The sequence below is a fragment of the Chanodichthys erythropterus genome, chromosome 2, assembly GCF_024489055.1.
Source record: "Chanodichthys erythropterus isolate Z2021 chromosome 2, ASM2448905v1, whole genome shotgun sequence".
Lineage (NCBI taxonomy): Eukaryota > Metazoa > Chordata > Actinopteri > Cypriniformes > Xenocyprididae > Chanodichthys > Chanodichthys erythropterus.
In genome coordinates, this window is record NC_090222.1 from 3,474,565 (window position 1) to 3,499,000 (window position 24,436).

Sequence of the window (24,436 nt, forward strand, 5' to 3'; positions counted from 1 at the left end):
CCTTAATTTCTTTTCGACTGAAGAAAGAAAGACATGAACATCTTGGAAGACATGGGGTGAGTAAATTATCAGGAAATTTAAACTAATCCTTTAACAGGTTTTGTCTTTTTCTGTAAAAATGACACATTTTTACAGTGTGTTTTTTTTAGTTATTTTGTTTTATCTGAGTTGTGTTTGCCCGTGAACCAGTTGGCTTCACTATTCTAGAGTGTTATGGGTTCCTGCCAGGCATTGTGCTTTTAAGGATCATTGAATGAGCAAGCTGGCAAGTTTTAGGTTATATAATAATAGCTGTTCCACAATATAATAGCAGTACTGGACAAAAAAATAAATACAAAAAAATTTGCGGGTTCAGAGCTGCCTCTAAATCCCAGTACAATCAGAGGTGGAGGACCAGACGAACCAGACAAACCGTTCACACCTCAGATGGAATCAATCTGAACCAAGGGGAACAGGGTCGTTTCATGCGGGAGATACCGACGGATTGTGCGGAAGATACAAGGGCACATTCCTTTTCCTCTTTTTGCACTTACAAGGACACAAAGCTTTACAGTGTTAATGCAAGTAAATGAACAGTAAATGATGTGCATTAGGTGTGCAACCGCAGCATTATTTATCTTTTTAGCGCTGCCACAGAGAACCATGGGAAAACAGTCACACAGGTCTGTTGTTGTATGAACTGGCTAAATGAGCTATAAATTCCGGCAAGCTTTATTGTTTTTGCTTCATTAGTAGAATACAAAACTAATTTCACAATTTAAACTTAATTATGACCAATTCAATTTTGCTTCCAACATGATTCTTTAACAGACGCCTCCACTGATGAGTACCACACTGTAGTGACATTCATGTAAATACAATCATTTCGACATGACTCGAGGGCATCATAAGCCTCCAAATCTTCAGCACAGACAGGCCTCCTCTGTGAGATCTTAAGCAGATAAACTGATTTAGACTCACAGGACTTTTAAACAGTTATTGTGTGGGTGGAATATATATTTTTTTAAATAGAGGAAGTATAATTAAGATCGAGTGCACTCTAGCCAGCCTCCCTGCAGCAGATACTGTACAATAATAAATCGCAGGCATGTTCGTCTGGAATCATACTGAAGTACTTTGTTGTAACCGAGAGCATTATGAATATCTCATAAGGACACATGCTGTTCTGAATTATTATGATGGTACCTTGTAAAAAGATAGTAGATTGTAATTTGTTTTTCCCTGTTTTACCTTTTCGACCAATGACTTTTCCTTAGACTTTCCAGTTATTTGTGAATACTAAATAAGGATTTTAAAATACAAACCCGATTCCAAAAAAGTTGGGACACTGTACAAATTGTGAATAAAAAAGGAATGCAATAATTTACAAATCTCATAAACTTATATTTTATTCACAATAGAATATAGATAACATATCAAATGTTGAAAGTGATACATTTTGAAATTCATGCCAAATATTGGCTCATTTTGGTTTTCATGAGAGCTACACATTCCAAAAAAGTTGGGACAGGTAGCAATAACAGGCTGGAAAAGTTAAATGTACATATAAGGAACAGCTGGAGGACCAATTTGCATATTATTAGGTCAATTGGCAACATGACTGGGTATAAAAAGAGCCTCTCAGAGTGGCAGTGTCTCTCAGAAGTCAAGATGGGCAGAGGATCACCAATTCCCCCAATGCTGCGGCGAAAAATAGTGGAGCAATATCAGAAAGGAGTTTCTCTGAGAAAAATTGCAAAGAGTTTGAAGTTATCATCATCTACAGTGCATAATATCATCCAAAGATTCAGAGAATCTGGAACAATCTCTGTGAGTAAGGGTCAAGGCCGGAAAACCATACTGGATGCCCGTGATCTTCGGGCCCTTAGACGGCACTGCATCACATACAGGAATGCTACTGTAATGGAAATCACAACATGGACCCAGGAATACTTCCAGAAAACACTGTCGGTGAACACAATCCACCGTGCCATTCGCCGTTTCTGGCTAAAACTCTATAGGTCAAAAAAGAAGCCATATCTAAACATGATCCAGAAGCGCAGGCGTTTTCTCTGGGCCAAGGCTCATTTAAAATGGACTGTGGCAAAGTGGAAAACTGTTCTGTGGTCAGACAAATCAAAATTTGAAGTTCTTCTTGAAAAACTGGGATGCCATGTCATCCGGACTAAAGAGGACAAGGACAACCCAAGTTGTTATCAGCGCTCAGTTCAGAAGCCTGCATCTCTGATGGTATGGGGTTGAATGAGTGCGTGTGGCATGGGCAGCTTACACATCTGGAAAGGCACCATCAATGTTGAAAGGTATATCCAAGTTCTAGAACAACATATGCTCCCATCCAGACGACGTCTCTTTCAGGGAAGACCTTGCATTTTCCAACATGACAATGCCAGACCACATACTGCATCAATTACAACATCACGGCTGCATAGAAGAAGGATCCGGGTACTGAAATGGCCAGCCTACAGTCCTGATCTTTCACCCATAGAAAACATTTGGCACATCATAAAGAGGAAGATGCGACAAAGAAGACCTAAGACAGTTGAGCAACTAGAAGCCTGTATTAGACAAGAATGGGACAACATTCCTATTCCTAAACTTGAGCAACTTGTCTCCTCAGTCCCCAGACGTTTGCAGACTGTTATAAAAAGAAGAGGGGATGCCACACAGTGGTAAGTGTGTTGACTTATTTTTCTCTTAAAATGATACATTTTCTCAGTTTAAACAGTTGATATGTCATCTATGTTGTTTTCGGAATAAAATATTGAAATTTGAAACTTCTACATCATTGCATTCTGTTTTTATTCACAATTTGTACAGTGTCACAACTTTTTTGGGATCGGGTTTGTAAATAAAATAATTCTAATTCAAACTAATTGACTAATTCTGACTAATTTATGAAATATTCTGACCAATTCACCATAAAGAAAACTCAAAACTGGCTTCAAATAATAGTGATGTCTGATTTGTGATCACTATTTTAATGTACTGTACAATACCTAGCCAAAATACCTAGTCAAGCGCTTTGACTGTGTTTGGGAAATGTCCCGCCCCTTACCATAACTGAGAGTTTCAACACACTACTAACTAACTCAACCAGGCCCCGCCCCTTTATTCTGCATATTAATTATTTAAATGAGAAATACTGTGATGTGTTCGTTCCCGGAAGAAAATTTATAAAGTTTCAAGGAGTTGACACTGATCACACTGATGTAGAGTGTAGTGAACAGCACATTCTAGGGCCCAGTTTATGGCCAGGCCCCTCTCTGTCCGTAACAGCGGACAAAGGTTTGCTACAATTTGATTGGACCTTGGTGGCCTAACACAAAGAAACTGTCCAACGCCATCAGATAAAGATGTAAGGACAACATCCAGACCTCTCTTAGAGGGCAAGAAGAAGACCTCTTGTACCAAGCCTGGGAAGGACAGGACTTCTCGTTGGTCCACAGGCAGTTTCTGCCCTTCACCCATCTAGACACTACTTCCTAAGGTTGGCCACAGACTGCCATAAAAATTACTCGGGACCTTAGCAGAAATGGGTGAAACAAAGAGAGATCACAGAAATCCATCCGAATCCATTCAAAACTATGTTTGCAAACTTTAGAACTGATGCAAACTACACATCCATTTGATACTTACGCACAGAAATAATACTTATTTGATACTTATTCTCAGTGACAGCTATTTGCAGTGCAACATCTGATACAAATTCAGCTGTTAATGTACAACTGAATGACAGTTCAATCTTTTTTCAATTTGTTTAGAATATTGCCAAAGGTATTCTGGTGGTGGTTTGGAAAGTGAGAAATGCATTGGTAAATTTAAAGACACTGTAAAGACTTCCAACTTTGTGCTTTATGCAAATGAGTTCCACAGGGGAGAGAAGGGCCAATCACAGCACTCGAATGGAGAAGCGCCAAGTTGCAATCTCTTCCTCATCGGAAGGGGATAAAGGTACCCTTTCAACAGACACCCCTTGTTCTGGGTCCCAACTCTGTAAGGAGTAAGACATTAGGTGAGTCTCCCATCGGGTGAGACATAACAGATATACCGGTCTGAGTCCCGGCTTGCGAAGCTGAGACACAACAGATACATCGTTCTGAGTCTGCCCTGCGAAGGGAGAAGACATAACAGATATACCGTTCTGAGCCTCTGGTCCATCCAGAGAGACAACAACAGATCCCGTGATCTGAGCCTACAGCTTGTGAGGCAGCAACAGAGACGACCATGTTCTAAGCCTCCAGCTTGTGAGGAAAGAGACATCATCAAACACTGCGTTCAGAGTTTCCGTCCAGCGAGACTGCAACAAGGTTCAGCTCAGGAGAGCAAACCTTCACTCCAAGGTACCTTCGTCTGCGTGTTCCAGATTGTTAAGGAACTTCTGCACCTACACCAGGGCCTTGTCTGCGTGTTCCAGATTTTAGGACCCTTTGGTGCTCCAGGAGCATCCCACAGAGCTTCATGTTCAAGACTGTTGAAACAGATTCTGGCTCCTCTCCCCACTGCATTGTCACCCAGCACAACCAGTGGAAGACGTCACCATCATCGGACTCGACCACGTGGAACGTAAATATCACTTAACCAAACCTCTTTCCAGACACCTTGGCATTGCTGTATATTGTCAGTATATAATTTCCTAATTCCCATTAGACGTAATCTAGCAGATGTTAGTTAATAACAAATAATCTTTCATTTATTTGTTTGGTGCATAATAAGGTTTTCCACCTTATTATTTTCAGAGAAACAGTTTATCTTTCCATAAGATAACGTAACTCTTCCATAGCCACACTCAACTTAATCACTTGTATTCTATGTATCTTATGCACTTTATTCCTTTATCTTTCATGGTATTCATTTAGTAGTTGTGTTAGTTATTCTTGTTTATCTTTTTGTTAATAAAATTTATTTTATGACACTTGTGTCTTCCTTGTGCTGATAATACAGAAGAGGTTCTAAAAGTTAGCAATCTCACCAATCTTTCAGATAAATCAGCTGACCACTTTACATTAATTCTAAATGAATGAAAGCCCCTGTTGGGAGTGTTCTCATACTGCCAAGGTAACAGACCTTGACTGGTGCCCTGAACTAGGAAAAAAGGGGAAAGTGGTCATCTGATGTACTCACAACCACACCTTAAGAGAAGTGTGATCCAAAAATCACAACGTCAGCAGTGACGTGAGTACCAATCCCTATTTTACTTTGTGCCCTTTGATGGACAAAGTAAAAATCACTACAAGAGAATAATTCCCACTGGAGGGAATTTGCACAGCTTTTTCATGCTCAAACTGCAACATTACACACTAAAGAAAGATGAACATGGAAAAAAAGCATCATAGGATCAGACTGCTTCAGGCTGTTGTACCTTGGCATAGTTGGTGGTTTTGATGAACCACTGCTTAAGAAGCTTCTGTTCGACGGGAGCTCCAGACCTCCATGAGCGACCGCTTTCATCTACCTGTTCATCTGCAAGAACCGTCTGATCCACGGGGTCCCAGTTCACCAGCGCCTGCACACAGTGCCACAGAGAAAAGATATGAACACATAAAATGTCATTGTGTTAGATATTAAACCAAGTGGAATCTGAAAATTAATGGCGCAGGATCTTTTCTATTCACTAAAATGGACTTTTATTCATCATTTTGGCTCAATGGCTTGTAATCAGCTGGTGTCAATGTGATTCTTAGTGCATGTATGAAGTCATTTCTCCTGAAATTCACACAGGTGTCCCATCACAGGAAGTATAGGATCGTTGTGGATTGTGGGCTCAAAAGTTTGGGATCAGTAAGATTTTTTTATATTTTTTAAATATTCTGGTCACCAAGGCTGCATTTATCTGATCAAAAACAGAGTAAAGACAGTAATATTGTGAAATATTATTATTACTGTTTTCTATTTGAATATACTTTGAAATGTAATTTATTCCTGTGATCAAAGTTGAATTTTCAGCATCATTACTCCAGTCTTCAGTGTCACATGATCCTTCAGAAATCATTCTAATATGATGATTTGATGCTCATGAAACATTTCTGATTATTAACAATGTTGAAAACAGTTGTGCTGCTTTGTATTTTGTTGAAACCGCAATGTTTTTTTTTTCAAAATTTTTACGAACAAAGTTTAAAATACAGCATTTCTTTGAAATGTCTTTACTGTCACTTTTTTCATCAATTTTATGCATTCTTGCTGAATCAAAGTATCACTTTCTTTAGAAAAGTAAAAAATAAAAATTATAGTGATCCAAACCTTTTGAATGGAAGTGTATTGTTTTATCATTTATCAGTAAACTACTTTTTTTAAAATGTTTTGCTTGTAATTTATTCAAACTGATAAACATTACTTTCTGAGGAATTAACTTATCTCTCAGCCATAGATGAAAAACCAACTGATCACATGACGCGTGTTCTCACCTCTTTCTGATAGGCCAGTCCAGCCTCAAACAGCTTGATGAACAGATATTGGGTCCACTTATAATAATCAGGCAGACAGGTTGTGACCTCCTGTCAAAAGATAAGACAAGACCACATTCATATGAAAGAAGTCACATTTCAATACAAAACAAATATCTGATAAATATCCAACCCATGGATAGAAGGCAGAGCAAAACTACAATATACAGGGCAAAACAATAAGGATAGTATAGATATTTTTACGCACACAAACAATATTTCTAAAAGTATAATGTATGATTTTGTTTTAGGGTAATTGTAGTGGATCAGTGAAAATGCGTGAATTACTCGTCAGACCGAGCCATAAAGAAAAAATCCACTACAGTAAAAGTCTGGATAAAAATAAACAATAAACACCTTCAGGATTTAAATGGTTAAACGCTTGGAATGAGTCTTATAGTCATATACTTATACTTATTTTATACCAATACATAACAAATAAGCTACATACAAATGTGTATTTATGAATCTCTTTTCAAAGCTAATTTATTTTATATTTATTTAGAATGTCCAGATTGAGCAGAGCTCAAATATAAAGGATTTTTGGGTTGTTTAACACTTCCCATACTTCCTTTTGTGTTATTTCAAGAGCCCCTTTCACAGTCAGACTCCTAAAGTTGTCCCAAATTGAGTATTTGGGCCAGAAGAATAGAGGTCACCTAGAGGTTATAAAGAAACCAATGTCCACTTTGACAGTCATCTCTGTATCGGTCTGGTCTCTATGGTAATGTGACCAAACCGAAGCCAGTCTTGAGCATTAGACAGCCAGAGGCAGAGCTTGTCTCACTTAACGAACTCTAAAAGCATTAAGAAGACATTCTCTAATCCAATTAGGTATAACTGAACTCAGAGTGGCACGTCTGGCATCAGCCCGGTGCTGCTCATCAGCCGGCTATCGCCATAGATACAGTCAACACAATCCTGCTGTGAATGATGACAGAAGCACCGGCAAAAAGGCTCTGGGTTTAAATAGTAATGTACAGAAGAGATCTGTTTATGGCTTAAACTATGGCTTTTAACTATTTGTGGCTTTTATTTTGTCATTAAAGAGTGTTCTGTGCTAATTTATGGAAAATTTAATTGAATCAATTCTGAAATACGTCTAAGGTCCTGAGCTGTGTTGGGTGTATTGCATTACCAAGTAATTAATTACTGTAATTGAAATACTTTAAATGTAAAGTAAAGGATTACTCTTAATTTTTCTGTAATTTAATTACAGTTACTTCTGATGTAATCACATTAAATACTGTATAGACTAGAGAACAACTCTATATAAAACACAATAGTGGAATTAACATCAAAATTTAACGTCTAATGTAAAATGTTTTTAGTGTAACCTTCTCCCTTTAAATACTATCAGAATAATGTTCAAGAATAATTTATGCATTTTTATATTATTTATTTGAAAGAGCAGTTTCACATCTATCCTTGTATTGTTCAACTGGTGGAGGTTGATATGGGATTTAGAAAGTGATTACCAATAAGTAATGCAATACTTTTTAGAGAGATTAAACAGTACAGTAATCTAATTACACTGTTGAAGATGTAATTAGTAGCTAGTAATTAATTACTTTTTTAGAGTAACTTACACAGCACTGGTCCTGGGTAACTTCTAAAGGCTCTTTTAATAATAAATGATAAAACAGATTGGTCAATACAGCGTTCCATCCATGTGAAATGTGTCTGATATCACACGATCATTCAGAAAACCATAGCAGAAACTTTGTGAAAGAGAAATAAAACACAAATTTCAATTACTCATTAGCATATCTTTATAATGTAGAGTTTATAAACTACTGTTTTAAGGTTTGGGGTCAGTAAGATTACTGAATGCATTAAATTAATCAAAAGTGACAGTAAAGACATTTATTATGTTACAAAAGATTCTATTTCAAATAAATGCTGTTCTTTGGAACTTTCAGAAATCGGAAATGTTTCATGAGCATCAAATCAGCATATCAGAATGATTTCTGAAGGATCATGTGACAATTAAGACTGGAGTAATAATGCTGAAAATTCAGCTTTGATCACAGGAATAAATTACATTTTAAAATATATTAAAGGGTTAGTTCACAAAAAATTTAAATTCTGTCATTACTCACCCTCATGTTGTTTTAAGACCTTCATTAATCTTCAGAACACAAATTAAGATATTTTTGATGAAATCTGATGGTTCAGTGACAGCAAGATGCGCCAAAAAAAAACAAAATAACGACTTTATTCAACAACATCTAGTGATGGGCGATTTCAAAACAGCTGCTTCATGAAGCTTCAAAGCTTTATGAATCTTGTGTTTCGAATCAGTGAAACAAAACGTGTATCAAACTGCCGGAGTCACATGAACCATTGGAATTTCGAAACACTTATGACGTAACAAAGCCTTGTTTACTGAAATCACGTGACTTTGGCAGTTTGATACGTGCTCCGAACCACTGATTCGAAACAAAAGATTCGTAAAGCTTCGAAGCTTCATGAAGCAGTGTTTTGAAGTCACTCATCACTAGATATTGTTGAATAAAGTCGTTATTTTGTTTTTTTGCCGCACAAAAAGTATTCTCATCGCTTCATAACATTAAGGTTGAACCACTGTAGTCACATGAACTGTTTTAAATATGTCTTTAGTAGGTTTCTGGGCATCTGAAAGTGTTAATTATCTTGCTGGCAACGGAGGCCTTACTGAGTCATCAGATTTCATCAAAAATATCTTAATTTGTGTTCTGAAGATGAAGAAAGCTCTTACAGGTGTGAAACGACATGAGAGTGAGTAATTAATGACAGAATTTTCATTTCTGGGTGAACTAACCCTTTAAGTTAGAAAACAGTTTAAGTGATAATAAAATTTCACATTATTACTGTTTTTACTGTATTTTTAATTAAATAAATGCAGCTTTGATGAGCAGAAGAGATTTCCTCCAGAAACATTAAATAAATCTTACCGACCCCAAACTTTTGAATGGTAGTGTAAATTTCAGTACAGATTTTTAAAACCAAACAACAAATTTATTTTTTATTTATTTATTTTTTTTTAAAGCTTGGCAGTCTTTTTCACATTGCATTATGGTCTTAGCACCCGTATCATAAAATACGAGATCGTTCCGTATTTAAAGGTTGAATGATGCATCCCATACTTTACATAGGTTAACACATAGCTGAATAAACGCATAAGGATTTTGCAGTGTGGATAATACTAACAGCAAATATAAAGAAATTAATTTAACCAGAAGTAGTAGAGGAGCTCATTTTCACGTGATTACATTTGAGCGTCTTTGTTTGCCTAGTGACGGAGTCTGAGATCATACACCGTAAACCTGCGAGTTTTCTTAAAACACATCGAGCTCAAGTCAGCTCATTAAACACAAGAGAAATACAGGGCTGAATGGGGAAAAGTTAGTAACTAATGACAGTTTGATCAAAAGCCTTTTCCGTTTCTCCCAGTGGAATGTCTGCCTTAAAGCAGCATGTGGCCGGTGACAGATACGTCTGTGCTGCTAAAAGGCATCGATTCCTGTACCCCAGACATCCCCTAAAGCCAATGGTATTTCTTGTTTGTTTGTTTGTTTGTTTGTTTTTTGGATAAACTATTAATATATATATATCCATACATTATCAGAGCTTGGTAGACAGATACTTATTATATTTTAAAGGTGCCCTAGAACGCTTTTTCACAAGATGTAATATAAGTCTAAGGTGTCTCCTGAATGTGTCTGTGAAGTTTCAGCTCAAAATACCCCATAGATTTTCATTATTCAATTTTTGAACTGCCTGTTTTGGGGCATAATTAGAAATGCACCGATTCAGCGCATGTCCCCTTTAAAGGTGCCCTCGAATGAAAAATTGAATTTATCTTGGCATAGTTGAATAACAAGAGTTCAGTACATGGAAATGACATACAGTGAGTCTCAAACTCCATTGTTTCCTCCTTCTTATATAAATCTCATTTGTTTAAAAGACCTCCGAAGAACAGGCGAATCTCAACATAACACTGACTGTTACGTAACAGTCGGGTCATTAATATTTACGCCCCAAATATTTGCATATGCCAGCTCATGTTCAAGGCATTAGACAAGGGCAGCCAGTATTAACGTCTGGATCTGTGCACAGCTGAATCATCAGACTAGGTAAGCAAGCAAGAACAATAGTGAAAAATGGCAGATGGAGCAATAATAACTGACATTATCCATGATATCATGATATTTTTAGTGATATTTGTAAATTGTCTTTCTAAATGTTTAATTAGCATGTTGCTAATGTACTGTTAAATGTGGTTAAAGTTACCATCGTTTATTACTGTATTCACGGAGACAAGAGAGCTGTCGCTATTTTCATTTTTAAACACTTGCAGTCTGTATAATTCACAAACACAACTTCATTCTTTATAAATCTCTCCAACAGTGTAGCATTAACGTTAGCTGTTAGACACGGAGCACAGCCTCAAATTCATTCAGAATCAATGTAAACAATATAATAGTATACAAAACTCACATAATCCGACGCATGCATGCCGCATGCATGACGAACACTTTGTAAAGATCCATTTGAGGGTTATATTAGCTGTGAAAACTTTGTTTATGCTGTTTAAGGCAAGCGCGAGCTCTGTGGGCGTGGAGCAGGGAATTAAAGGGCCAGTAGCCCTGAATCGGCTCATTTATAATGATGCCCCAAAATAGGCAGTTAGAGAAATGAATAAAAAAAAATCTATGGGGTATTTTGAGCTGAAACTTCACAGACACATTCAGAGGACACTTTAGACTTATATTACATCTTTTTAAAAAAAGTTCTAGGGCACCTTTAAATCTCACGCTCCCCGCCCCCAAGCTCTCGACTCTATAATACAATACATTGCATAAACAAAGTTCACACAGCTAATATAACCCTCAGAATGGATCTTTATAAAGTGTTCATCATGCAGCATCAGATCATGTGAGTATAGTATTTATTTGGATGTTTACATTTGATTCTGAATGAGTTTGATAGTAGCCTATGTGTGGCTAACGGGCTAAAGCTAACATTACACACTGTTGGAGAGATTTATAATAAATGAAGTTGTGTTTATGAATTATACAGACTGCAAGTGTTTAAAAAATGAAATGTCTTGTCTCCGTGAATACAGTAATAAACGATGGTAACTTTAACCACATTTAACAGTACATTAGCAACATGCTAACGAAACATTTAGCAAGACAATTTACAAATATCACTAAAAATATCATGTTATCATGGATCATGTCAGTTATTATTGCTTCATCTGCCATTTTCGCTATTGTCCTTGCTTGCTTACCTGCATAAAGTCTGATGATTCAGTTGTGAACAGATCCAGACGTTAATATTGGCTTGTCTAATGCCTTGATATGCAAATATTGGGGGCGTACATATTAATGATCCCAACTGTTATGTTGAGATTTGCCTGTTTTTCAGAGGTGTTTTGCAAAAATCTAATTTACACAAGAAGGAGGAAACAATGGAGTTTGAGACTCACTGTATGTCATTTCCATGTACTGAACTCTAATTATTTAACTATAGCGAGGTAAATTCAATTTTCAATTCTAGGGCACCTTTAAGTAATCAATTTAAACTATTTGCAAATAATATATATTTTTTTAAATATATTCACTCTTATTTGATTCTTGTCTCGTCACACGCAGTTATGAATTACATTAATCATATCATATTAATCAAATAATAGCATGTTTTCAATTCAAAATGGTGAAATTTCATAAAAACTGTAGTTTGCATCACTGGATATTACTGTCGGTCGCTAAATATTTCAATCATAAAACAGTCATCAAATATTAAACGTTTAGCTACTTACTCTTCACTGCTAAAATTAAAGCATTGCATTGGAATTCGCATTTGTCTTCTGTGAACAGTGAGCCCCGCCTTCTTTGATTTGATTGGCCAGTTCACTCATTCTGACAGTGACGAGCGCTGTTAGACCGCTGAGGCAGACCAGCCTAAAAATGTAACTTTTTAAATGTAATATATATGTCGGACAATTTGCCTATTTCTAATTATTGGGGGGACTTATCTATAGTGGTTACGGCCCTGATCAGTAGTACACTTTAGAAGAGAGTGCACTGTGGGTAATAGGGCATTAAATAGGGAATGAAATTGTTCTCTAAGAATTTAAACACTGTAAGTGTACTATATAGGGAAGAGGGAACGATTTTGAAAATTTCCATGATTTTTTCATATTTTACATGACCTAAGAAAACTGATTTAAAATAATGGTTTAAAACCATTTATTCTTGATTTTGTTGTAGCTATTAAGAGTAAGAAGTTATTAAACACAGCTGTAATGCACATGGCGACTAACAACGCTCAAAATACAGCATACATAACTCAGACATGCCAGTCTGAGGATATGTGTCTGAGGAAAAACCCCTGATGTGTACTGATACAATGATGTAAGCCAGCAAAGTTAACAGAGAGAGATGCAGGTCAGTTCCCACATCTGTTCCATCCACCTCCGCTCACTCACCCGCTCCCAATTAAAGCAGAGCCCCAGGCTGTCCAGCTGCTTCCGCATGGACTCGATATTACTGTAAGACACACAGATAGGCGTACAAGACAATAAGGGGTGTTAAGGAACCCGTACGACGGATCGTTATGTGTGTGTGTAGTTGTGATTGTTTGGAGAATCATCAGTGAGGGCTGCTGTGTGACTAATCGAGTGGAGAAACGGCACCTTTTGGTCCACTCCTCGGGGTCCAGGTCTCGCTCAATGGCAGCGTTCTCAGCCGGCAGACCGAACGCATCCCAGCCCATGGGGTTCAACACCTGCAAGTCAAACAACATCGAGCTGTTAGTAATGTCAAACCCCTCCAGTCTGCTTTCATAATCTGCCGCAATCGACAACGGAATCCAGACAAATGCTCAATCTATAGATGGGGTTTTATATGGCAGATTCTGAACTCTAAAGAGCAAGGTGTCTGATGTAATGCTAACAATAATAATAAAAAGTGTAATAATTATTGCAATAATAATAATAATACAATCAAAAAATGAAGGCCAAAATTCAAGATTTACTTATTTGAATTGCTATCCATTTGGATTACTACACAGTTTTAACATAAACTAATAAACTTAATGTGATGCATATTTGTCAGTCATGCATAAGTGAAACAGGTAAGATTTCTGCTCTCAAAAAAAATCATGGGCAAACTATTTGCATTATTTGATTTTATTTAAATAATCATATTTTCAAAATGCATTTATTCAAACTGCTGAGAATCAGCATAAATCTGTTCATTATGAAAACAATTGCATTTATTAAAGTTGGCTGCAGAACAAGCAATATTTTATGAAATTTTATATGCAATTCAAATAACTGAATCTTAAAGGTGCCATAGAATGGAAAATTGAATTTCCTTTGCCATAGCTGAATAACAAGAGTTCAGTATATGGAAATGACATACAGTGAGTCTCAAACTCCATTGTTTCCTCCTACTTATATAAATCTCATTTGTTTAAAAGACCTCCGAAGAACAGGCGAATCTCAACATAACACTGACTGTTACGTAACAGTCGGGTCATTAATATGTACGCCCCCAATATTTGCATATGCCAGCCCATGTTCAAGGCATTAGACAAGGGCAGCCAGTATTAATGTCTGGATCTGTGCACAGCTGAATCATCAGACTAGGTAAGCAAGCAAGAACAACAGTGAAAAATGGCAGATGGAGCAATAATAACTGACATGATCCAGGATTACATGATATATTTAGTGATATTTGTAAACTGTCTTTCTAAATGTGGTTAAAGTTACCATCGTTTCTTACTGTATTCACGGAGACAAGAGAGCAGTCGCTATTTTCATTTTTAAACACTTGCAGTCTATATAATTCATAAACACAACTTCATTCTTTATAAATCTCTCCAACAGTGTAGCATTAGCCGTTAGCCACGGAGCACAGCCTCAAACTCATTCAGAATCAAATGTAAACATCCAAATAAATACAATACTCACATGATCCGATGAATGCATGCAGTATGCATGATGAACACTTTGTAAAGATCAATTTTGAGGGTTATATTAGCTGTGTTTTATAGTCGCTATTTTCAATACAATGACAGCAAATAGTGACCTCACATTTTTTGCAAAGCTCCAAAAAAAATTACAAAAAAGCAGTATAAAAATCATAAAAGCAGTTTGTATGACCAAAATGGTTTATTGTCAGTAAAGCAAACCAGTGACTAAACATTTAACTTCACATTGTTTCTCTTAGTAGGATGAAAATATTCTGTTAATTAAACTGTGATTAAATTATATATAGAAAGCGATCAAAGAACACTGCCGTTGCAATCGCTGGAGCTGTCAATCAAACAGCACGAGTGTTAGAATCAACAAATCTCTTATTTGCATTGTGTTTACATGATTAGTTATGGTTAAAGCATTCGTTAGTGTGCAGAAATAGAGATCAATGCATTCATGCGCTCAACATGATATCGGCTACATGCTCATCACTGCAACTAGGGCTGGGCGATATATCGCATGCGATTGTCACGCGCATTTCGTCAGTAAAGCCGGTTCCCTGATTACCACTAAATCACCATCACCTGCTTTCAAATGGAGGGGCATTTAATAGACAGAGCCGTAGATCACTGATAAGCCACGCAATATCGCGTTCATATCGCAGATGAATCGCCTTCGATAATGAACGCGATATTGCGTGGCTTATCGGTGAACTACGGCTCTGTTTATGAGCCTCACTAACTGGATGTGGAGGGCAGTTGGACATAGTGGTGTTTTAGAGGTAAAACATGATATAAAAACTGTTTGGTTTCTTGCACAAACCGATCGTTTCATGTCTTAGGACATCAATGTGTCGTCACGAGCCGCAGGGTTTAATTTGGATTTGTCTGTGCATGTTTTTTTTTACTCTTATAGACGAAGTTCCCATTGACACGCATTATACGACTGACAGACGGCAACGGTTGGAGTTAAAAATCATCATTTGTGTTCTACTGAAGAAACAAAGTCACCTACATCTTGGATGCCTTGGAGGTAAGCAGATAAACATCACATTTTCATTTTTGGGTGAACTATCCCTTTAAGACTAATTAGCAGAAGTTGTTACTCTTCCATCTGCGTGTGACGTAATTAACGATAGTTTTATTTTGTTGAAACAATGTGATTCAACCATGTGCGACCACGTTACTACAGTTTCGGGAAGCATTCGTGACTAGTTGGTTGGTTTCTCCAGTGATGCATCGTACTATGGTAGTTAATAAGGGAGTAATGTTGTTGTATGGGAAAAGCAGCCCTGAACCCTTTGGCAACAACTTACAACACCTTAGCAACTGTTTAGCATCATAGCAACCATTGAAACACCCTTAAAACTACTAATCGGTCTTCCAACTGTCTCACAGTTAAATAACCTTCAGATATCAAGGGTTTTTCAACTTTCAGCCAAGTTGGATGAACTTCCCTGTTCCAGCATGGATCTCAGCCTCTAAAACTAGAAGAGTTACAACATATGTGACATACTATAACTCAGAAGAGATGTGCACTCAGATGTGACTAATAAAATGCATGTACTCATCATTATAAAGACTGTGTGTGTGGTAAAGTGTTTAATGGAAGAATGCAAATAGAGAGCATGAACTCTCTGAAAGCATCGTCTATATTTCACACTAATGTGGAGTCATGTCATTGTGCCCTCATCACCACAGATGATCACAGAGATAATAACATCACTATCTGACTCTGACTCACTCCTCTTTCTTTCTCTCTCACTTTCTTTCTCTTATATTGATGTTTATGCAAAGGACGAGAGGAAAAATAGAAAAGATTAAATGTATAGTTCAGTCAAAATTACATATGTGTGCACTATAATCCAAGTCTTCTAATGTCATACAAAAGCTTTGTGTGAAATTTAAGTTGCAGGAATATGATCATGAGCAAAAAGAGGGATAACCAGTTTTTCCCCATTCTGTATAACTATACAACAATGCTTAGTTATAATAATAATAATAATAATAATTATTATTATTATTATTATTATTATCAATCCCCTTTATTATTTATATTTAAATATCTCCACATCTTCACCTAATTTATAACACAATGCAAATTCATTTTTTATTATTGTAATTGTATGTAATTATTATATTTCTTTTTTAAATTTTATTTGCATTTAATTAAAGCAATTAAATCAATAACATCAATTTAATGTTAATACATTACTATTGTTCTGCAAAACAAAAGTAACAAAATAATACATTTTATTTTATTGTAATTCACATTATAACATTTAAACAAATCAATAAAGACAAATATTACTACTGTATAATAAAATATAAAAACAAATAATAATGATAATAATAATACTACACAATTTATTTTACATATATCAGAAAAAGACAAATATTTTTCTCAGATTTACTTAATTCCCACAAGTCTTACTTCTCAGGTCAGAAAATATAGATATAAATCTGCATAAATGAGGTATAATCACATCCCTGAAGTTGTTATTCACCAATCTTCCCCCTTCAGAAAACTTTTAATGGTTCCATCATGGTGTTTGTTTTGTTTTTTGGAGCTTGACAGACTTGATCACTAACTATGAACCTGTCGTATGGAAAGAGCTGCATGAAGATTCTTCAAAAGTTCTCCTTTTGTGTTCCAAACGTCATGCGTGTGAGTAAATAATGACAGAATGTTTGATGCACTGGTCCTTTAAGTGAACAGCAGACTCTTTTGGGGACGTGTGAAGAGGAAGGACAGAGTGAGCAGTGGAGAAGGAGATGCTGTATCCTTGGCAACTGGCTGCATCTCATTCGTTAAGTGAAGGGCTGAACATTAATAAGCCAGCACAAGCACCCGTTTCAACTGTTTTACACAACATTCACTAAAAATAAACTACTGACATACCTTACATTTTAACACAAGAGGACTGCCTTCCCTTCTGAGGAAGGTTTTTTTAATAAAACAGAGGAGGCAATTAATCACGGTGCTAAACTGAACCTAGTCATCCAAAGTCATTGTTAAGATGTTGTTAGTGCTGCTCGCTAAAGCAAGTATCACAATTACTAATGCTCACACTTAGGCTTAGTGATTTGATAAAGATGTTGTTTCATTTTTCCCCAAAGAAAATTATAATAATAATAAAACTACATTTTATTAAATGGTTAGTTCACCCCAAAATGAAAATTATATCATCATTTACTCACCCTCCTGTCGTTCCAAACCCATAAGACTTTTGTTCATCTTCAGAACACAAAATAAGATATTTTTGATGACAGAATGATGTCAGATTTCCTTCCATAAACTGCCTTCACAACTGAAACTTTGATGCTTCAAAAAGTTCATAAAGAGATCGGAAAACTAATCTATATGAATTGAGTGGTTTAGCCCAAATTTTCTGAAGAGACTCGATCACTTTATATGATGAACAGATTGAATTTAGGCTTTTATTAAACATTGATCAGAGCAGAGTTTACTATGTGTGGGTCAATGACATGACAGGTAATTTTTTTGTCCAAAGGCCTCAATAAAAATAAAAAAACAAAGTATGTACAAACCGATTCCAAAAAAGTTGGGACACTGTACAAATTGTAAATAAAAAAGGAATGCAATCATTTACAAATCTCATAAACTTATATTTTATTCACAATAGAATATAGATAACATATCAAATGTTCAAAGTGAGACATTTTAAATGTCATGCCAAATATTGGCTCATTTTGGATTTCATGAGAGCGACACATTCCAAAAAAGTCGGGACAGGTAGCAATAAGAGGCCGGAAAAGTTAAATGTACATATAAGGAACAGCTGGAGGACCAATTTGCAACTTATTAGGTCAATTGGCAACATGATTGGGTATAAAAAGAGCCTCTCAGAGTGGCAGTGTCTCTCAGAAGTCAAGATGGGCAGAGGATCAGCAATTCCTCCAATGCTGCAGCGAAAAATAGTGGAGCAATATCAGAAAGGAGTTTCTCTGAGAAAAATTGCAAAGAGTTTGAAGTTATCATCATCTACAGTGCATAATATCATCCAAAGATTCAGAGAATCTGGAACAATCTCTGTGCGTAAGGGTCAAGGCCGGAAAACCCTACTGGATGCCCGTGATCTTCGGGCCCTTAGACAGCACTGCATCACATACAGGAATGCTACTGTAACAGAAATCACAACATGGACCCAGGAATACTTCTAGAAAACATTGTCGGTGAACACAATCCACCGTGTCATTCGCCGCTGCCGGCTAAAACTCTATAGGTCAAAAAAGAAGCCATATCTAAACATGATCCAGAAGCGCAGGCGTTTTCTCTGGGCCAAGGCTCATTTAAAATGGACTGTGGCAAAGTGGAAAACTGTTCTGTGGTCAGACGAATCAAAATTATTTTTGGAAAACTGGGACGCCATGTCATCCGGACTAAAGAGGACAAGGACAACCCAAGTTGTTATCAGCATTCAGTTCAGAAGCCTGCATCTCTGATGGTATGGGGTTGCATGAGTGCGTGTGGCATGGGCAGCTTACACATCTGGAAAGGCACCATCAATGCTGAAAGGTATATCCAAGTTCTAGAACAACATATGCTCCCATCTAGACGTCGTCTCTTTCAGGGAAGATCTTGCATTTTCCAACATGACAATACCAGACCACATACTGCATTAATTACAACATCATGGCTGCGTAGAAGAAGGATCCGGGTACTGAAACGGCCAGCCTGCAGTCCAGATCTTTCACCCATAGAAAACATTTGGTGCATCATAAAGAGGAAGATGCGACAAAGAAGACCAAAGACAGTTGAGCAACTAAAAGCCTGTATTAGACAAGAATGGGACAACATTCCTACTCCTAAACTTGAGCAACTTGTCTCCTCACTCCCCAGACATTTGCAGACTGTTATAAAAAGAAGAGGGGATGCCACACAGTGGTTATTTTTCTCTTAAAATGATACATTTTCTCAGTTTAAACATTTGATATGTCATCTATGTTGTATTCTGAATAAAATATTGAAATTTGAAACTTCCACATCATTGCATTCTGTTTTTATTCACAATTTGTACAGTGTCACAACTTTTTTGGAATCAGGTTTGTAAGTTAGAACAACTAGATCTCTTTTATTGAATCCAAAAGGTTTTAATCATATTTTATATTATATCTACATATAAAGCTATTTTAAAGATTTTGAAGTGTCAAAAGGTCATTCGGTTTAACCATCCAAAGGCCAATACAGTTATTTCATTTGTGATTAAAATATCTTAAAATGTAATAAATGTATATATTTTTTATTCTGGCATGATTTTATAACAACATAGTGCAAAATTGTATTACAATTATGTGTAAAAGCTGTTGCTTTGTTATGAGAAAGAATGGCTGGAAAAATGAATTTCAGTGATGTCATTCGGAGTAACCGATATAAAGAGACCATTTTAGATCAAGCCATGCGGTCAATATCATGTGACAGGATGTGACATCATTCAAACCCCTGCAAAGGACTACATGATCGTGATGATTGTAACTAACTCTCTCTTAACTATTTGACAAATTTTCACTTGATCATGCGCATGTCCCGAAACATCAGGTCATTCGGTACAACCGCTATAAAACATGGAAAATGTTGTAATATTTTAAAACTTGTACTAAATATAAAATGTTGTCCTTTAGCTAGCTAGCTAGATATCAGCCTGTTGGCACTGATTGAAAATATCATCATTTGGTTTAACCAAAAGTGTCATTCCGTAAAACCGTAACTTTTCCGTAAAACCATGACTTTTTAGTAAAAAATGACAAAATATGTGTTAATAAATCTGATTGATGTTAATAAAATTACAAAATTAATATCTCCATTATTTTTTTTACACTTTTAAAAACCTTATTTGTCAATGACCTGTGTATGTACTATGTTTTTAAGCAAACCAGTTTTCAACAGCAATGTTTTAAATGTGTGGGTGTGTGCAGCGTGAAGACAAAGAAAGAAAATAAACTGCTTATTTCAAGGAGGAATGACTGGACTGCTTGTTGATACTAGTAAGTACTAGTAAAGAGTTTTCGCCAACTGTTTTTTGAATACTATGTATTCAGACATACTATATAGTAGGGAAGTATTCGATTTCGGATGCAGTGATTGAATCATTCACTCACACCAATTTAAAAAAAAAAATAATTCATTCAAATTAATTAAACATTTTTAAATAGACTGCAACAATTAACATTTTGTTAAATACCTCTAGTATATTAAATGTTATTATGTTTAGTTGTCTTTTCAGAATCATGGGAAAGTCGTGATCTCTCTTTAAAACAAACAAACAAAAAAATCATGATTCTCAATTAATCCAGAATCGTGCTGCTCTATCACCCATCTAACAAACATGAATCCAACATTTAAAATTCATTCTGAACCACAGCCAGACATCTCTCCATGTTTCAACAGGTCTACTTTTTTTTCAAAGTGTGTGTGTATGTGTGTGTGCGTGTGTGCATGAGTAAGCACTGTAAATACTTTTTTTATCTTTTTATCTTTGGAGAAAACAACGCATTGACAGAGCCGTCAAACACAAGTGTCAATCACGGCTAAGAAAATGCACTCTTGTCTATAGTTTTGTGCTCTAACGCTCCTCTCACAGACAGCTGAGAGGTTTGATGACTGCGAAACATCTGCTAAAAGATCACAGCGTTAACAGATAATGCAAAAAACCTAAATCAAGTATCATCATCTGCAAGATAAGTGACCATCAGCTGCTCTGACAGAAGCTGCGGCCACATTAGACCTTGTGCTCCATTCACGCTTTGAGCACGGAAAACATTTTGCAATGCTCGTGATATGATGACACACTCTGCAGCACATGTTTGAAAAACAGAGACTCATGACAAATAACAAAACCAAAATGTAAAATGTACAATCTACTCCAATTTACTGCAATTCTTCAAAAATGCAGCTATAATGTTTGTGTACTTTTCATCTAAGTAAATGGTCATACTGTTACTTGTCAATCCTCTATTGGTCACATGTCTTTACATGATACAAATTCACTAGTCAGGATTCACTAAACTTGAACTTAAATGCGACACTTCTTTGCAAGAGCTTGTATTTCCTTTCTAATGCATGCACTTGAATTGAAGTCAATGAAAAGAAAATTGTGAGGGCCTCTTAATACTAAGAGTGAATGCATCTTTCACTGATCAATACATATTGACCAAAAAAGTATCTAAACTTCACACAATAAGCCTTGGCTAAACATCAGATTTGGAGGAAACTCTCATTTGGTGGTTTGCCATCAATGCAATGTTAAAAGAACAACAAAAACTTGAAGTAGATATGCATAATCTGCTTGGGAACTAGAAACAATTTCTGAATTATATACAGCACAACTGTTTTCAACATTGATAATAATCAGAAATCATAATCAATATATCAATTCATCATATTAGAATGATTTCTGAAGGATCATGTGACACTGAAGACTCGAGTAATGATGCTGAAAATACAGTTTTGATCACAAAAATAAATTACATTTTAATATATATTCACATAGAAAACAGTTATTTTATTTTAAAAAAAAAAAGTCCAAACTTTTGACAGGTACTGTGTTTTTTTTCTCCAGTTTTGTTGAGACCTGAGCACTAAAGATCTGCTTGGTTAAGTCATCAACTGACTAGGCGGTGAGGCAGAAAGGCTTTTTCTTTTACTTGTTCTCTAAATATGTGACCCGTGCTGGCAAAATGAGTCGCAATGCGGACAGGCTAATTACGAGCTACAGACAAAACAAGTCAAAAAATCTTTTGGTCGAATTTGAGGTTCACACAAATATTAGATCATTAAGTCCTCATCTAGCCATCCAAATGCTTCAAATAAACATCTAAAAGTATCTTTATTTGTATGTTTTCTGAGAGAAGTAACTTTTCTTTCTCTGCTCGCTTCACCACTCGCGCTTCCCTCAGAAACTTCCTCATTAGTCCAAGTTTGGTATTGTTTTAAAGCGCAACATTCCAACTTTGTGAATATTCATAGCAGATTTTTGATGGCATGAGTCTAAACCAATGAAAATGTGATTTTCAAACTCATGCTGATGGAAACAAATCGATTTTACTTGCGCTGACTAACAGACAGGCCCGGATTGGCTAATCGGGAGCACCAGGAGAATTCCCGGTGGGCCGGTCTGTTTATTTGGCTGCGACGGTCGGTGTTGTCATGGCACTGGGTTGAAATATGGATGCTCTAGAAATGTACTAAGCTGAGTAGCCTAACTTTTTCCTAAAAGCCATTCAGTGACGGATTTAGGCCTGGACGGCCCAGGGCGGCACGGGGCACCCGCGCAAGAAAAAAACAAACAAATGTGCGATCGGGTTTTTACCGCTCATTTGCACAAAACGTCAATGATTTCATGTCACTCTGTGAGTAAATTAACCTGGTCGGGAGGGACTCGGAGTGTGCGCTTGGAGAAGACAACTCACTCAAAAGTATACGAGAAAGGGGACAAGTTCTAAATCGACGCTAAATTTTGGTAACGCAAAAGGTCTAAGCCACCAGAGGCCGATTTAAGTTACGTAAATAAATAAAAAGGAAGAGGGGAAACATGCAAAAGATAAAGGCATGTATGCAGCTTATACTCATATCGTAATAATAGTAGGCAAATAATAAAATATGGCCCATCACTTATGTTATGTTGCTTGCTATGCTATTACACATTTGCCAACAATATTCATTTTTCTGTCCAACTAGCTTAACCAGAGAGTAAAATGTGATTTTGTAACATGTAACTTTTTTTTTAAACAAACGTAATAGCCTACTTTAATATTTTACTGTAAAGTTTTGTAGGATTTATGGTATTTTGTTTTATTTATTTGCCCCAATTTGTAATAATTTAAGTATATACATTTATATAAAATAGCAAAATTTTATGTTAAATTTACTTTAATAAAGATCTACATTTCTAAATTTCATTCATAGTGATCGACATGAAAAATGTGCCTGGGTTTAGTGGACGATTACTGCCATCTACTGGAAAGCAAACACTTTATTAAAATAACATGAATTTTTAACTACAGCCACTAGATGGCTAGAGAATTAATCAATGGTTCACATTATAAAATCATTATTATAACTATAAAAATAATTGTATATCAAATTTTAGCATTTTTTTGTACTATCATTTGTACTATCATGGGTATTTTTGAAAAAAACAATTGGGCCGGTCTAAGGCATGAAACTCCAGGGCTGAAAATGAGTCCCAATCCGGCCCTGCTGACAGATCTGAAGTGCGCGTACAAAGACGCCTCAGACACCGCGCAATCTCCATATACACATACATTATAAACAGAATTACAATACTTCAAAATATTGAAGTAAAATATTGAAATTGAATATATATATTTTCCTTTAGATATTTGTGTGTTATTAAGAGGGATTTTAAGGTATGGTTGCTAGGTGATTTTGTTTTGGAACCTTCAGAAAACTCAAAAATTGACTTTACTGACTCTATCGACTTCAACCAGGTGTAGCTCAGTCATTTGTTCTCTGACTCCAACAAATCATACATCATTTTGAAGTTCTTTTAATAGAGACTGTGAAAATAATATCATTTTTTAAAATTTGCTCATTGCGACTCATTTTGCCAGAACTGGTCACATATATGAGAACAAACATGGGGTAAATCACAGTTCAAGTCAATGATAACATGCTGAGATTGACTGTTAGTCGCTCACTCAATCAGTTTATTGTTCTGTTTCGGTGAAGCAGTCGAAACTGAACACTGTCAATTCCAATTCAATCAACAGCAGCGCTTCGTCAAGCTCCATTAAATCATCACACACTTAGTGCTGTGCTTACAACACACACCAGATGCTGCCTGTCCTTTGAGGAGAGAGATTTGTCACGGAGAGGACAGGGATGGATGAGAGGATGAATTAAAGGGAGGAGGAAACGGAGAGAGAGACTCAAAGGCACTAAGACTGAGAGGCTGGGAAACAGTAAACAGCAAGTTAACAATGTGAGTTACATTTCAGACACAATATTGTCTCCTTTTACTTTGTTCCAAATAAATTTA

The 24,436-nt window shown here is 36.2% G+C and overlaps 1 protein-coding gene across 4 annotated transcripts in view; it reads right to left on the minus strand.

Annotated features, from left to right (window-relative positions):
• Window positions 1-24,436, minus strand: part of lars2 (leucyl-tRNA synthetase 2, mitochondrial) — a 125,546-nt gene that overhangs the window by 80,217 nt on the left and 20,893 nt on the right. For all 4 annotated transcript variants that reach the window (XR_010896360.1, XM_067399857.1, XM_067399833.1 and 1 more), the window contains exons 4-7: window positions 13,129-13,220; window positions 12,922-12,982; window positions 6,405-6,494; window positions 5,360-5,503 (exon numbers count right to left, since the gene is read on the minus strand). Coding sequence is in view for 3 of the 4 variants with exons in the window: in XM_067399857.1 (XP_067255958.1) it covers window positions 5,360-5,503; window positions 6,405-6,494; window positions 12,922-12,982; window positions 13,129-13,220 (387 nt within the window). In the remaining variant the exon portion in view is untranslated. The remainder of the gene's footprint in view (window positions 1-5,359; window positions 5,504-6,404; window positions 6,495-12,921; window positions 12,983-13,128; window positions 13,221-24,436) is intronic.